General features: G+C 31.7%; 1 protein-coding gene across 1 annotated transcript in view; it reads left to right on the top strand.

The window, feature by feature from the left end:
* Positions 1-9266, top strand: part of LOC123710879 (acid sphingomyelinase-like phosphodiesterase 3a) — a 36135-nt gene extending 26869 nt beyond the window's left edge. The window contains exons 4-10 of the mRNA XM_045663163.1: positions 3725-3875; positions 4353-4558; positions 4823-4989; positions 5486-5684; positions 6784-6893; positions 7960-8132; positions 8988-9266. Coding sequence (XP_045519119.1) covers positions 3725-3875; positions 4353-4558; positions 4823-4989; positions 5486-5684; positions 6784-6893; positions 7960-8132; positions 8988-9207 — 1226 coding nt within the window. The 3' untranslated portion in view covers positions 9208-9266. The remainder of the gene's footprint in view (positions 1-3724; positions 3876-4352; positions 4559-4822; positions 4990-5485; positions 5685-6783; positions 6894-7959; positions 8133-8987) is intronic.
* Positions 9267-16719: the final 7453 nt, after the last annotated feature.

The raw sequence follows: 16719 nt of genomic DNA, 5'->3' as shown, positions 1-16719 counted from the left end.
GTTTTCCTTTGTTTTAATTGGAATCAAGTATTTGTGTAATTCAAATTAAAAATGTTTTATATTAAATTAATTTTATCTCAACCTTACAAGTTAATATCTGTCTCTGAATAACTTTTCTTTATATAAATAGTTTGAGCTCGAAATATGATGGATCTTAAAAAGGGTATAGATTTATAATGACATTAGACGTTGACTGAAACCTCAGTTACATTACCCTTATATTTATTTAAATATCAAAAAATGCAGTTACAATATTGCTTCTATTAATACGCACGCCGATTTATCAATAAACGACATTGCAAGTGGTGGAATACCTGTTTGAAGTCCTAACAAAAACTTTTAGTTCAAAAATTTAGTACATTGTGATATTGAGACAAGAGTGAGGCGGATGATATCTTTGAATGTGATGCGGTGAGACAACCCACCTGATATTCGGCTTCGCCATATAAACCCGAGCTGATCTGTTAAGGGATGTAGGCTTTAAGGGCCTCGCTTGCTGTTGCAAGATTTCATCCTGAAAAAAATTAAAATGATCGGCATCCAAAAGGTGGCATAGTATGGACCGCCACCTCTTAATTGCTAGTAACTTAAATAATTGTCTCCTAGCCATAGAGTGAAAACGGAAATAATAAATTTAAAATACACTCTTAAAGGTACGTGAATAAGTATGAAATACCATTTTAAATATATACGAATTTATTTTATTCACAATTGCCAATAACGTCAAAGGAACCGGTCTCTTTTAATAAAACAGAATTTATACGTTTATGTTTACGGCAATGCTAATGAAAAACGAAAACAATTTACATATTTCAATAATTGACACGTTCTTGGGAATTTAAAATGCATAAACTTGTGTTATTATTATTTAACGAAAGTAAATTAATTTTGCAATTTCAAATTAGGGAGAAATAAACATAATTGTTTGGCTTTACAAACTATTAAACTATTTTAAGGCTTAAAGGTTTACGTCAAAGGTTAAAGGTTACTCATATATTTTTTAAATAATTACATAAACAGCCAGTTATATGCGAACTTAAGTAAAAGCCTCCTAATTTGGAAAGATTTTATATATAAACCATATTAAAAAGTTGCTTTTAATTTACGAGAAATAAACTCAAATAAAATAAAAAATATACATCAACATAGACAGTGTACAGTCGATATCAGAAGTATTGTTATACTTGTAATGCGTGCAAAAATTTCTTTTTCATATGTATAATGATTAATACAAATCTTTTGTTACGCCTTAAATCTGGAATGTATAGTACAATATTTTACATGTAACTTTATGTATTGAAAACAATGAATTCACATACAATTAACAACAACTTAAAACCTATCTATAATAACTTCAGTATCGTATCTACCAGTTTTAATTTGTATTAAATAACTTTAAATGATTATATACTTTCTCAGCTTGACGTATCGCGTAGTGCAGTTAACGTTTGCAATTTAATAATGCTTACACAATGTTACAGTCGTTAAAATAAGTTTTGTACTAAGAATTTTCTGCCGTACTTCTAAACTCTTTGTTCCATAACAAGTCTAGAATCGCGTAAGTAGTAGCGAGAGAGAAATCGAATATTTCATTTACAAACGGAACACAAATAAGTACACAATATAATGGAACAATTTGTTAATATTCCTATGATCATTTACCGAACTCAGTTATTATATAACATTTGATAAGTCATATGAGACAATGCTCAGGATAATTCCAATTTATATCTCAAGAATAAATACTGATTATATATGAATTGGAATAGTAATATAAACAATGTTTTAGATATAAGCAAACTTCTACTATAAATTCTGTTACAAATGAAAATGCATTTTAAATGAAGTAATATAATATTATTAAAATCTATACCTACATATTTATTTAGTCTCAGCAAAAAATAAAAAAAAAATTGTATTCAAAATGGCCACCTTTGGCTTTTATACATACCTTTAATCTGGTTGGCCACGAATCTATGCATTTATGCACTATTTCCTAGGGAAATTTCGCCACTGCTTGCTCCAAAGATTTTTAAGAGACTCAATGTCGTTAAGAGCAGGTCATGTCTTCTAAACTGACAATAATTTGAATTCTAAAGGTTAAGAAGTCCAGGCTAGATAAGGGCCAGTCTTCAGCTCTTATAAACGCCGGAACGTTTGTTTCAAGCCAGGCTTGAGTATTTCGTGCCTTTAACCAGGTGCAGATTCCTGCTGGTAAGTCCACAGTATATTTTGAAAAAGTGTATTGCTGAGAGGTTTTACGACATGATCCAAAACTGTATCTTGATACACTTTGGCTGCAGTTTTCACTCATTTTTCCCAATAATTTAGTTAAATAACTGACTTAATAAGTCACTGAATGTGACTCCTTGATAAGACATGCCACGGTGTACCGTTCCAACCACTTGAGCAGCTTCTATAGAAATGTGAGCGTGTACTTATACAGATTTTGCTTATAAAGTAGAAGAAAATCATAAAGAGGATATTTCCATGCGTTTCACCTGCGTATCGCAGCAGAAGCCCATTTGATGGATCCACTCTTTTTAATTGTAAAAATTGATTTAGCGTATGCCCTATACATCGACAATAAGCTGCAAGCTTCATGTCTTGTTTTATGAGACGCGATAGAGTCCTAGCGGGAATCTTCATTTCTCGCGATAAGATTATTTGCTTCCCAATAGGGTTTCGACGAATTCTGGCTTTAAAAGCGCCCCGATCTTTTCTAGTCTTTGTGCGAAGTGTTTTTGTATCTGTTGATAGAACGATATACGAAATACAGCTGATACCAAGCTTCTGAAGTGTCTGGAATGTGACCGAAGGCTCTATACCCACTTTGAGCAAGGCGATCACTGCAATCTTATTTTATTTAACAGCCTATTCTATATTGTAATTTAAGTCTATAAGATAAGATAAGTCGAAAATATGTGAAATGGCGCGAAATCGAAACAAGATTTTAAAATAACATACGTGTTCCAAATTCAAAATAATTAAACAGTTGAAAAAAAGGAAAGGTTTTATGTAACAGTATTTATGGCAAGACTAGTTATTTTCGTGATTATTAAAATAAGACTAAAATTTTGGTAATTATAGATATTCTCTTTGTCGTATAATACGATAACTATAAACTCCAAAATGCATATCGTATTGAAATCAGCAATGAATTCAGATTGAGAAAATAATATTGATAGTGTCATCGCCGTCCAGTAATTATCGCGATATGGAATTAAAAATTTTCATATTTTAATTGTTGTGTCGCACTATAATTATTTGTGAAAATAAATTTAAAACTTTACCTGAGCTGGTTACAAAATTGTCTTTTTGTATTGTTAATTCTTAACTTATATGCAACGTCGGCGAGTCTATAAAAGGAATTAAACAATTTTTATTAATAAGTTTTAGTCTTGATTTAGAATATTCACTAATAAGTTGTTCACTAAGTTGTATAAAGCTTAACAAAAAAAAAACCAATACACAATTCTGCGCACAATTAAGGAATAATAATTTTTTCATTCCAGTATGGAATGCAGGAGCTCCAAGATAGACCATGACAACCTAGGTAGTCAAGAAAAACACTTTTTGAACGGATTAAAGCCATGTATTATTATTAAAAACTTATAATTATACGTTTAATTTTTTTAATGTGTAAATGCTATTTTAACAAAAGACAATAACCTAGGTAGTCACTCAATGCATTACGGACTGATTTACTAATTATCTTAAACAGGCTGCAAACATCGTGGTAACAATGACCACAACCACAGAAATGGACGCCACCGAGACCACACATGTGACAGCTCATGGCTCCTCATACAGAGTGCTGTCTCGTTTATGGCGGAGAGACATCCAGACACCCTTGAGTTTGTTCTATGGACGGGGTAATTATTATATCACTTTGCAAAACGCATACTGTATTTTATTTTCGAATATTATTACAAGCCATTTCAGTATATTATTAACCTTTCGTCGTGCGTCGTTCTGCGTCGTTGCAGGTATAGATAGATTCCTAGAGCTAGAAATAAGACTTTGTAAATACGTAAGAAAATTCAGCCCCTTAGCCACCACTACTATGTGGAACCAGCTGCCTACTGAAGTATTTTCGAATCAATTCTTCTTAGGGTCCTTCCGTGAGTGTCCATGGGCGGCGGTATCAAGTAACATCAGGTGAACCCGTTTGCCTCCCATTACATAAGAAAACGTATTTATACAACACCGATAAATAAAATAAAATAAGTTCAATTAATACATAAATATAAATTTGTCATAACTCCTGATTTGTTACACCGAGAAATCATCTTTTTAAATTCCACAAATTGGTGAGACACCGTTTACTTTAATTTAGTAAAAAATTATAGAGACATCCTATCGTCGTCTATGGAGCACCTCAGTGACGAAATCAGAATGGAAGCTGTGAGGAACGTAACTGATCTGCTAAGTCGGACATTTAGCAGTCAGTTTGTGTTCCCAGCTCTGGGTCATAACGACCCTCCACCTTCCAGAAGACTTATTGACATGTGGATGCAATGGCTGCCTTCTGATGCGCTGACCACATTTGAAACAGGTACCAATACCACAAGTATTGTAAAAGATTGTAATTTTTAATAAAATAAACGTCTTGTTTTACTATAGCGTAGGAATTATTATACGAGAAAACGTAGAAAAGTTGAGGTGCATTAGGAAAATAATTACCCAAAGTTATTTTAGTCATAATTATAACGCGTAGCCATCAACTTATTTTTCATATTACAAAATATTGTGTTTTTTACTTTATTAATATATTTAAAAAAAATGTATTATTTGTTATGATATTATAAGTATTTTTCAGGCGGTTATTACACGATTGAACAATCATATAGCAAGCTACGTATTGTAGTACTAAATAGTGTGCTGTGGGCCGGCGGAGCAGCCACCACTGATGGTCCCCATAGGGGAAGAGCTCAGTGGGAGTGGTTAGAACGCGTTTTAAGCAAGGCTAGAAGGAAAAACGAAATGGTATGTTTATTATCTGTCCGCCTTACCGTGAGTATGGAACACCATTAAAAGATTAAGTCGTTGGCAATAATTTCAATTATTTATAATACGTAATTAACCTTCCTATAAATTTCCACTAGGAGATATTTATGATTCGGCTTTATATTGAACGAACGACACTACAAAAATATAAATATTAACATTTTCTCCAGTAAGTTATTTATTTATACTTTGTTGCCATAATATACAAACAACAAAAAAAGTAAGTATGTTACATAAGTTATTAGGCATCAGGCGGCCTTATCGCTAACAATCGATTTCTTCCAGGCAACCCTAATATGGGCAAATAAAAAAAAAGAAACACCTACAGAGGCTAAAGTACAAGAAAAATATGAATTTAATTAACAAAACAAAAAACTGAAAATAACATGGAACTATAACCAAAATAAAAACCTAATCCAATTACTATAAAGTTAGGATATTTTTAAACTAGTTATAATACCATTCGTTCTTTTAGGTATATCTGGTCGCTCACGCTGGCCCAGGTGTTGAAGAGAGACACAACGCTGGAAGTTCTTCAGCGGCTGGAGGTGGAGAACTCACTCCAACAGCTAATTCAAATTTAGTACGCATTATCAAAGCTTTCAGTGACGTCATCGCTGGGCAGTTTTATGGCCACCGCCATTCTGACACCTTTAGGCTTATGTATAATGAAGGTATGTTTCTCCAAACAACGTTTACGATCACAGTCTCAGGGTGGGCCAGTAAATTATCTTTGATATTGCAACTTGGCTACTTAATCAAATGCCCGGTTACTTAATAATACACTACAATTATCTAATACTAGTATGCCACATATGCCGCAAACACTTTCTATTTGTAGCATGCGACATTCATTGTTGACTCGGCGTAAACAAGCCTTAAGATTCCCCTTGGCTCTTCCGCGAGTCGATCTAAATGCATGTCGACTCTATGAAAATATTATAAAATTACTCAATGGACTAGCTATTAGTAAGGTGTCTGTTACCATGGGTACTATTTTTAACAGTAAAAACATAAGACCGTATTTTATTTTTATACCTTACTATAAGGTTTTAAGTCATCAAAAGCAAGGGACATTGTCATAAACGTCAATCAAATAAGACATTGTCAACTGTCATTGCGCTTGGACATGAGTGACAAATCATAGACTACATAAAAGTTAGTAAACCTTTAGTTGAAACGTATTAAGTAAAGCTACAATAATGTTCGGCTATTTGACACATTTTATTTACGTTATAAAGAATACGATACACTTTCAGTGCGTGCTTAACGACAACGTATAAAAAGTCAATAAAGCTTAATTACGCAATAAAGCCTTAGCATAATAATGAAGTTATAAGTCAGAAACAAAGTTAACCCCAAGCTTTACACGATTAAAAGTTACGAGTGCCTCAATTAATTTAATATAAGCCAGTTAAACTACTTAAAATCATCATTAATTTTACATTGCCTATAATATCTTTATTTATAACAATCTGTCTTGTCTGGAATAGTTCGGTGCCTATTATTATGAGCTTGAGTAGGGATTGCTATCTTAAGAAGCGTTAAAAGACTGCAAAGTTTTTTGGAAATCACCTTTTTGGATAACCTAGTACAGGTTCAATTTCTAGCGAAACAATAATTTAGGTGGCATTGATTTTGGAAATTAATTGAATTGTGTATTAAGCCCTGATACTAACTATAATTTATGAGCAATTTCGCAATTTTTTTAAATAAAATTCTACACGAAATATTTTTTTTTAAATATCGGTTATATGATAATTTATTTAACAGGTCGTCCAGTGTCATGGGCGTTATTAGCACCCTCAGTAACGCCGAGGGGCGCTGGGAGTACGTCTAATCCAGGCTTAAGGCTTTACAAATTTGATACAAATAATGGAAAAGTAAGTTTAATAATTCTATCAGTTAATCAATTTCAGACGTAGTGATTAGAGGATTAACGTTTTCTCAATGGTTATATAAAAATGAAAAAAAAAACATTAAGAAAACAAGTTTGCATTAATATAGGAAGCTTTGCTATTTACTCTGTAGATATTGTAATTCATACAAACATTCTTTATTGATACACTGTCGGGCTTTCGCACACTACTATACGTCTACATATATTTGTATCCTACTTAAATACTTGTTACACAAATTAATTCAAAATATACGTAAAATTAACGTTACACATTATACAATATATTTACAAATAGCAATATGCTTACATAAAAGCGGGAAGATATCAGTAGATTAGCTGTTAATAACAACATAATCCCACACTTAAAATGTTAATAGTAAATGAATTTTCGTACTTCCCGAACTAAGTACGCGATGCCGCTTAATTTTACCTCTCCACCCAATTCGTGTTAGGAATTTTGTTGTTTGATCGCATTCAAAGCTCCTCTCAAACAACCTCACGCTGTAGTGCGAAATGTGTTTATATTAACACGCTGTCAAATTAACTATGATTATATTTAAGTGGCAATCAGTATTTGCTTAATGTTTATATACTTGTACTTGTATAGAATCTTTGACTATTTACTATGACCTGTAAAATTACATACAGTTCGTTTAATTCACTGTATGTAATTTTACAGGATAAGAAGTCATAAAAGTACAGTATTTTCCTGAGGCTAATATAGTAATGTGTAAAGCACAAAAAATGTCTTAAATATCCTAAATTAAAAATGTGTTTTTGTTCATTATTTATATAGTTTACAGCTGTCTTTGAAGTCGTTTCAATTTTAATATTTAATATAATTTATTGTACTTGCAGGCAAAACCAAAGTTTCCCAACACATAAGATAGGAAACAAAAGACGAACATAGACCGTAATTGAATTTAAACAGCATTTCTTTAACGTGTTGGGTCTATTTAACTAATAGCAATCAAACGAAAAGCATTATTGTCTTTTATTTTTTATTCTTAACCGTTAGTCGAAAAAACTAAGTCCTATTTTTATTTTAGGTGTTGGATTATACCCAGTTCTACTTAGACGTAACTAACAAAAGAGGGGAATTGCATTGGGCTGTCGAATATAACTTGACACAGTATTATAATCTCCGGGAAATCACTGCAGTGTCATTGGATGCTTTATCGAAGAAGATAAGAAATTATAACGACCGAACGTACTTACACAAGTAAGATAACCATTGTTAATATAGTATTAAATTTTCTTTAACAATTCAAACCAGGCGTATGTCTAACATTAGCATTATTTATTAGCCTGTAGGCAATATTTTTTATTAATTTAATAAAGAAAGAAAAAATAAAATAACGCCTAGTTGATTGATACTTTAAAAAAAAAAGTATCAATCAACTAGGTTAACAAGGCTGCTAATCTTAATTGACAAGTTGATAGTCTTTATTTTACTTTTTATTAAATTATTGGAAAGTATTACTTTTTCATACTTGACTATGTATTTAGTGACAAATATGTAACAAGTTCCTCCCTTCGTTTTTCAAACAAGTGGCTCTGTGTGTATTAATTATTTAGTCTTTATGAAACTATATGTTATTCGGCTGTGATTAGTTGACTTTGAAGAATGACATATCAACTATATATAAAACTTATACAATGATGAATGACGTTCTAGACATTTTATACTACCTAAATTGATATCTTACAGAAGTTGCATCCTTAGTTGATATGTCATTCTTCAAAGTCAACTAATCACAGCCGAATAACATATAGTTTCATAAAGACTAAATAATTAATACACACAGAGCCACTTGTTTGAAAAACGAAGGGAGGAACTTGTTACATATTTGTCACTAAATACATAGTCAAGTATGAAAAAGTAATACTTTCCAATAATTTAATAAAAAGTAAAATAAAGACTATCAACTTGTCAATTAAGATTAGCAGCCTTGTTTACCTAGTTGATTGATACTTTTTTTTTCGAAATAATCATTCGAGAATCTTTCTAAAAATTACAAGTACAGATACTAACTTTTGCTACTTTAATTTTGTTAATATCAACTTTTATTTCCAGGTACTTAATGGCTCTCCACGTACGTCATGCACCAGATATATCAAACTGCGATACAGCCTGTGTCCACGTTCACTATTGCGCCATAACTCATGCCGAATTCCTTGATTTTCGCGCTTGTGTACGGAACCCAGCGTCCGCCCTTGCGTCGCGTGCGCCGCATCTTTCATGTGCTATATTGCTTTATGCAATAGTCTTGCTGATTAGTTCGAGAAGGTACTAGAATATATGGAGCGAATATATATTAAAAGTGTTATTTTTATGATTTTTTGAAGAAATTTTAGGATGTTCAACATAATTGTTAATTTATCGTTATTGTGATGAAAAAAGATGTTAAAATGTAAAAAAATTCTGTCTTTTGCAATCATGTAATAAAAGTTAGTATGTAAAAAAATTAAGAAGTTTTTTTTTTAAATATTATGACGCGATCTTAGCTCCCTATGTTATTAATCAAACACATCTATATCAATGTAAATATATGCGAATCGTTTATTGGCAAGTAATTAATATTTACCCCGAGTTTAATTGAAAGTATTAATTCCCAGAAGATATAAATCATGTACTGTGTAAAAATAATTTTAAATATCACCGATTATACTCACCGACCACGACGGTGCCAAACTGATACAAAATTATGGCCAAAAAAACGCTGGTCGTCCAAAATCAGGCATATATTTTTTCCAAAATCAGGCATATTCATTTCAATGTTATGCTACTGGCAGACGCACATATGAAAACAGACAATCCACGAAGAGCGCTTGATTTTATCTCCGTCTAAATAAACGTTTCAACAACATTAAACCCGAAAATATACCACTTATAAGTGATGCCCTTGAGATGAATTAAATAGTGTTGTGTGTAGTGTTTAATGTTGACAAGCAAGGAGTGCATATGTAAGTCATGAGTAACCGCGACTGTGGTCAAACAATGATTCTAAAATTGGCATTGTAAAGCAAAACGTTTATTTGCCGAATGCATAACACAAAAACTAATTAGTGCAGGTTCAACTAAGCTTAACGCGGTTTAATATTTTTAAGCAAACAGCTTATGTTAAGTAAATCTGCCGGTTTGGTAAATGGACGGCTCATGTGCGTCCCGAGGTCTTACCACGAACTTTCCTATAGTTTCCTCAAGTCATATACTTCAATACACTGGTAGTTTTTGACAGCTCGAATGTATTGATTTTTCATATGATTTCTATAATTTACTATACGAATTCTATTCGAACGAGTTACTTGCGGCATTTTTGTTCCGGATACTCTTAAGTTTTCTATACAGAAATGTAAAATTTTGTACGTATTGTGCTGTATAACTAATTGTACGGAATTTAAATTTGCTTCCTGGTGAATTATTTCGTCCAAAAACGAAAGTAAATCTCATTAGTTACCTGGAGTTCATAAAACGACAACCCAACATTTGGCTTCATCATAAAAAGGCTAAATGTTTTCATAAAAAGTGTAATGTTAAAGCATTTTATAATAAGAATTTTCCTCGGTTTTATAAACATCGTTGACGTGTATATTTGAATCTCTAAGATAATGCTTATTAAGTTTTAGGGCTTATGTTTTTATGACCTTATGAAAAATTATTCAATTTAATTACAACCCTTTCGTTTCTGTCTTTCAAATTGTTTTTCTGCTATGAAAGAAAGAGTCTGAACTGTTACAAAAACAGTTAGTAGTTGTTTTTTTTATGTAGTATATATACTATATGGTTCATGTCGCATCAATATCTGTCTGATTCTAAGACTATAATAAATAAACGTACTTTCAAGTATTAAATGTGTTGTCAATTTCAATTTCATCGTGACACTGGACAACGTGTCCAGTGTCACGTAGATTATTTAACATTGTCTTTAGTTTACACGAAAACTATACATTTAAATAGAACTCTCATAAACTCGATTGCTTAAAAACAAGCAAAGAAAATAATGTCAACAATCTTCGTTTATATCAGTTAAAGGAGATTTTATTAAAGTTATATTAATTGACTGACAAACTTTTATGTTGAGTTTTGTATCGCGCAAGGTCGCAAAATATGTGGTACGGAAATGAAAGATACGAAAAATGTGTAGAAAAACGGAGTCATCGAAATTGCTTCGTCGTCGGAATCTCTATTGTAATTTCAGGGTACTAATCTGAATTCTACATAGCAGAAACAGAATTTGTCTGAGAATCATGAGTACCTAAGACAAAACAGTTACGACCTTATTTTATTCTCATGACTAAATAAACTAAGAATTACATTAAATATTACATTTATGTTATTTGACTTGAGAAACAAAATATATAAGACAAAATAAATATTACATATGGTGTCTTAGTCTGTGTATTAGTCATATGGTGTCCATATAAAGTTTTACATATTAAGATTAAAGCTATTATTTATAATTTCATTGTGATAATATGATTATTATGTACATATAGATTATTAAGTCAAGCTGTAATAATTGATATAGTAAAATGCTATAAATACGTATTTTATTTTTAATTTTCACCCATCGTAAACTTTTCCATAGACCACCTCTACTTCTAAAAAAATAATCCTTAAAACAAACACAATTATACGACTTATTAGTTTTTTATTAATAAGTCCAAACTGTGATCAAATTATGTAATAACCGTTTTAAATGACGTACTTGTATTTGAGAGTGATCATTAATAAGAATTACAAGTTTTTTATTATCATAACCATAAGATAATCCAGTGACGCGGCGCTTTATGGTTCTTGGCCTGCATCTCTTCCTGTAATCGATTTATTTAAAGACAAGAAGTCTCTATCGAATATTTTCTACCTAAAATATGCTGGTCCTGGTAGTACAGATAGTAATAGTACTGGTACAGATAGTAATAGTACTGGTACAGATAGTAATAGTACTGGTACAGATAGTGATAGTACTGGTACAGATAGTAATAGTACTGGTACAGATAGAAAAATCCATTGGTTGAAAGGCACAGGTTAAACCGACACTGCTCTCATCGTCAGATTACATTAGAACGTAAGCACACTCTTTCTAGATGTATAGGCTGTCAGGACAATAATTTTCTACCCGTTTTTAAAACATGTTGTTTCTGCTTGTTCTCTATTTGTACTGTCCAGGATCAGGCAACCCCCATTCCCCGCGTGTGCGAACGTAGCTTAATAGTTTTCTCGACTCTTCGTCTGAGAGCGACCTATTTGTGTAGTGTATTGGGCTAATATTCTGTGGTTTAAAAACCTATTTAGAAAGAGATATACGAAGAAGTTTTTTACTATTAGTGTTTGTATAACATTTCTTCTAAAATGTATTTTGCCAAAAAATAAATACTTTATAAAATGTATAATGCCACAAAACCACTTCATTTGGCTTTGTATTAGAAAATAGTAATATGTTATGGCATTTTTCAATAGGAATCTTACGAATATGCTGACACAAAATACATTCAACATTTGAAAAGCAAGCTACTGTTACTAATCATTCAGATGCCCTTATAACGCTGTGAAATAGGTCATAGTAACCTTTTCGCAAGACCATTCTCGTAAGACCCCTCGAATTTGCAACACTCCTCGAATCTACAATGGAGCCCTCGGTAAATACGTAGACCATTCCTAAATAGCCAAAAATCGTTATCCCACATATCGGAATATTGATAAGTGAAAAAAGGCTGGATAAAAGTTGGAAATTCTTTGTGGGCATTTGGAATAATATATACAAGCAATTTTGCTGACACCAGATATTGACGAAAACTTTTCTAGCGACTTGAAGTTATATCGGCCGATCGGAGAACGAGGCGATCAAAACATTCACACAATATTTATTTTGTTATAAAATATGTTTTGTTCAATGCGTCTCGGTTAGAACGAACCTGATCTAACTAGTAGATTATATTATTTATCTAAATCTCTCGAAAATTTAATAGTTTCTTGTACAAAATAATATCAACAAGATTCTATTTAGTATCTAAAACATTTTATCATATATATTTGGAGATGAAGACGCAAGTAATATGCACTATATTACTGATAGAAGTAAAACATTGTATTTCTTATTTATTATCTTATTATTATTACGTATTTGACAAGAAGTATAATAATGGTTGCAGCATCTTACGTTATTTGCTAAAAAACTGGCCGATTAAAAAGACTGACGGAATGTTTATAGGCAATTATTCTCGTCTGTTCGCCATCCTTGATTTGAAAAATGCCAGAAAATGTAAATGCTTGTACATTTTATTTTATTATTTTCTTATTGACGTGTATGAGTGTTTTGATCATGTTACCTATACATAAATAGTATATCGATTTGATATTATGTGACTTGGTTTCAAGTAAAATCTATAGTACTACGCATAACCATTTTAAAAAGGAAATCTTCTCTTAATTTTTTTATTTTAATGAAAAATCTCGTACGTTCTTAATTACAAATTCAATAAACTGGGTATAAACAACAAACTGAATTTACCTGCGCTGCGCGCGCTCATCGAAGCACTTGATTTAATTATACTGAAAAATATAAATGTACCACTATTTATAGTAAGACAGTAATTTTTCTAAAATCCATATATTTATCCTGCATAGGATTTACCTTTGATTTTAGAATAAATAGATTGCTGTAAGTTTTATGTTTTCAGACATTTTTTTAAAAAGGGCGCACAACAAAGAAATTTCATTCACAATAGATAAAAAAATTCCAAAAATAAACTACCTTGTATATACTCGTATTTGTGTAGAAAATATAATATGCAGAGACTGGATTTCTTCAATAAATAACGACGTAGTACTCTTTATTAACATTGTAGGACTAACCTTCATTAAAATACAATTGAAGCGCGAAATGACACTGTCAAAAACATAACATTTATTTAGACAGGAAATAATTCGTCCTTATAAATTATATCAATCTCACGATTATTTGAGCTTCTACTCCTACTTAAGGGAAAATCTGACGTGACGTCAATAAATTTTCTTGGCTTCCAAAGTCAGTCACAGGTTTTCCTACTTTTTGACATAACCACAAGGTAATTTACAATGTTCTGATACTCGACAGAGCTAAAATAAGAGAATTTATTTCGCCTTTGTATTCCTAATGGGCTTCCAAGTCGCATCAACAGGAATATAACCTTTGTGTTTGTCCTTTGGTATGTACATCTAATTAGAGTACAATGTATCTGTGGCCCGTTGATTATATTACGTATTTTGGCTGACCCCTTGTGCTAATTAAATTTGCTGCAAAATTAATGGCATACGACCCGCGAGGCACTTTCTGTACGGCATGAGCAAATTATGTTAATCTGTTATGATTTTTTTAACCTTTTTCTCGACAACAGTGGAATTGGATGTAAAAAGAATGATTAAGCTGGAGTCGGGTTTGCAATTTTGGTACATTTTATTAGCACAAATGATTCTGATTTATAGCTAGGGAGTGTTTATTAAGATTACGGCCTGAAAGACTATGAAAACGGAAACAAAAAAATTAATTATTAATTGTTTAGATATATACGTCATTTCGCATTATATCAGCGTTCTTATGCTATTAATTAATCAATAAATCTATAAATATTGTCTAAACTTAATAAATAAATATACAATTTCTGAGCTAAAGTTTCCAAAAATATTTAACAGGCTATCTTGCCTTCCGCAGAATTATTTTAAAAACGGAATTGTATATTTTTTTCATTCTGAAAGCAAACAAGCCCCAGGTATTTCTGTTTGTACAACTTCAGACGTATCTTTTAAAGTGGAATACGAATAAACTGTAGCTAAATCGTTGCAAAGCACGCATATTTTATTTACTTTTCCAGTCACGGGAGCACCGCAGTGGCTGGACATAAAATCAAATTAGTGGACTAATAAAGCAAAGGCAATCCGCTTTTACAGAGCAATTTAATATGCCCACTGAATACTGCTAGCTGGCCGCCGCCCGGCGTACGCGGCGACTAATTGTTAATGAAAGTACGTAATGTAGTTTGTGGTTCGCTTGATTTTTTGTGCTGCATTGATTTTCATGGCGCCATCTATTATATTTTGTGGTTCTTATGCGTCTGATTATTTAGATTTGGGTTGGATAAAAAAAAAATAGAATTGAATTGAATCCATCCAATTTGAAATTAAAAAAAATGTATTCCTACTTTATTTTCTTTTGACGAACACAACTCCTACGGGTGGTGACAAATACATAGATACACTACCTCCAAATGTAGTCCTTGATAGTCGCTGGATGTGAGCGGAAACCTAAGGCTCGCAAGATGCATGTGGTGACTCATCACTGACAAATTATAACCATTGATCTGTGTATATTGATTGAACTCTCTCAGTACAGAACAATGGCTATAAATTGCAATATCATTCCACCGATCTACTTTTAGCTTACCCTGAATTATTACATTGGATATGACGGATAAGTTTTAGACCCGTCGAAGACAACAGGAAAAGGCTGATCAGTAGACTATAAACAAAAATCATGAAGGAAACAGATATAGAAAAGGTCACGGATCCGTATATGTATGTATGAACTATATTACTAAAATACATATCTATTTATAATTTATGTTACATAGTAAATTGTTTACCAAAACGTCAGGACCATGCAAATACATTATCTATAAATACACAGTTTACACAGCATTCGTCACAATATAAGGTTTGGATACCGATATTCAATGGCACAATAATTTAATTATCATGTGTGAATGATTACTCATTGATTAAATATTCGCACATAATTTTATTAATTATTATTCGAGATTTTTTTATGGCTCACATCTAACAATGGTATTGAATTTTTATTATCTTTTTGATTTAATTATATAGAATAGAAGATCTCATTGTGTGTGACAAATATGAATTCACAAACATGTAGTAAAGAACATCTTTACTATATTTACAGTTTAGAACTTGGAGACTGTTAGAAATTTAATAATAAACATCTGTTCCAACAAATTGTAGTCTAATTACACGATTAAACGTCACTAATAACACCCTTACTTATATGTACAAAAATATACACGGCAAGCAATATACACGACACTGCTTGTAACAAAGGTACCAACAAAAATACTCAACCAATTGCACGAGTGAGTTAATTTAAAGTTTTACAAACAAAGTTCCTGTAATTTCAAAGAATTTTCAGCTTTCGATAAAATGTAGCTACAATATTAACAGGAACCAAAGCGAACAAATTCATGGTAGCCGGAACCGAGTCCCGTGGCGCGTTTGTCACTTGGTTTTACTTTATTTTTTGATATTTTTCCCTTTTACACGGTAGCTACGTATATTCAGCGGTCGAAATTTAACAACGCGTCGACTTTGAAATATGAATACTAGTATTTTTAGCTATATTCAATATATATATTACCAAAATTCACGCTTTCACTGCACACATTAGATAGATAGTAATTAGGCATTATAGTAAAAAAGTATACGCAATTCATCATTCTCCTAAGTTCGCAACATTATCAAAGGTTTTATTATTAAACTTAGATAGGACGGACTCTTCTGTTATTAAATCGGGGGTTAAAATATTTTCCTCATAAATAAAAAGGTGTTTAACGAATTATTTCAGATTAAGTTAATTAATTATGTAATCAAATTAAACCATTAAGCATTTTCTCAATCCAAATTACAAATCAAGCTTTTATCAATTCAATTCACACATAACTAAAGTTTAAAATACTTGATTTAGATTTTTCTGTCATATTTAGCACGTAATGTTGACATTTGACACATGACAGTTAGAATATACAACACTAATAAATGT

Source organism: Pieris brassicae, chromosome 1, assembly GCF_905147105.1.
Source record: "Pieris brassicae chromosome 1, ilPieBrab1.1, whole genome shotgun sequence".
In the NCBI taxonomy this organism is placed as follows: Eukaryota; Metazoa; Arthropoda; class Insecta; order Lepidoptera; family Pieridae; genus Pieris; species Pieris brassicae.
Note: the sequence above shows the minus strand (reverse complement) of the source record. Positions and strands in the feature narration are given on the sequence as shown.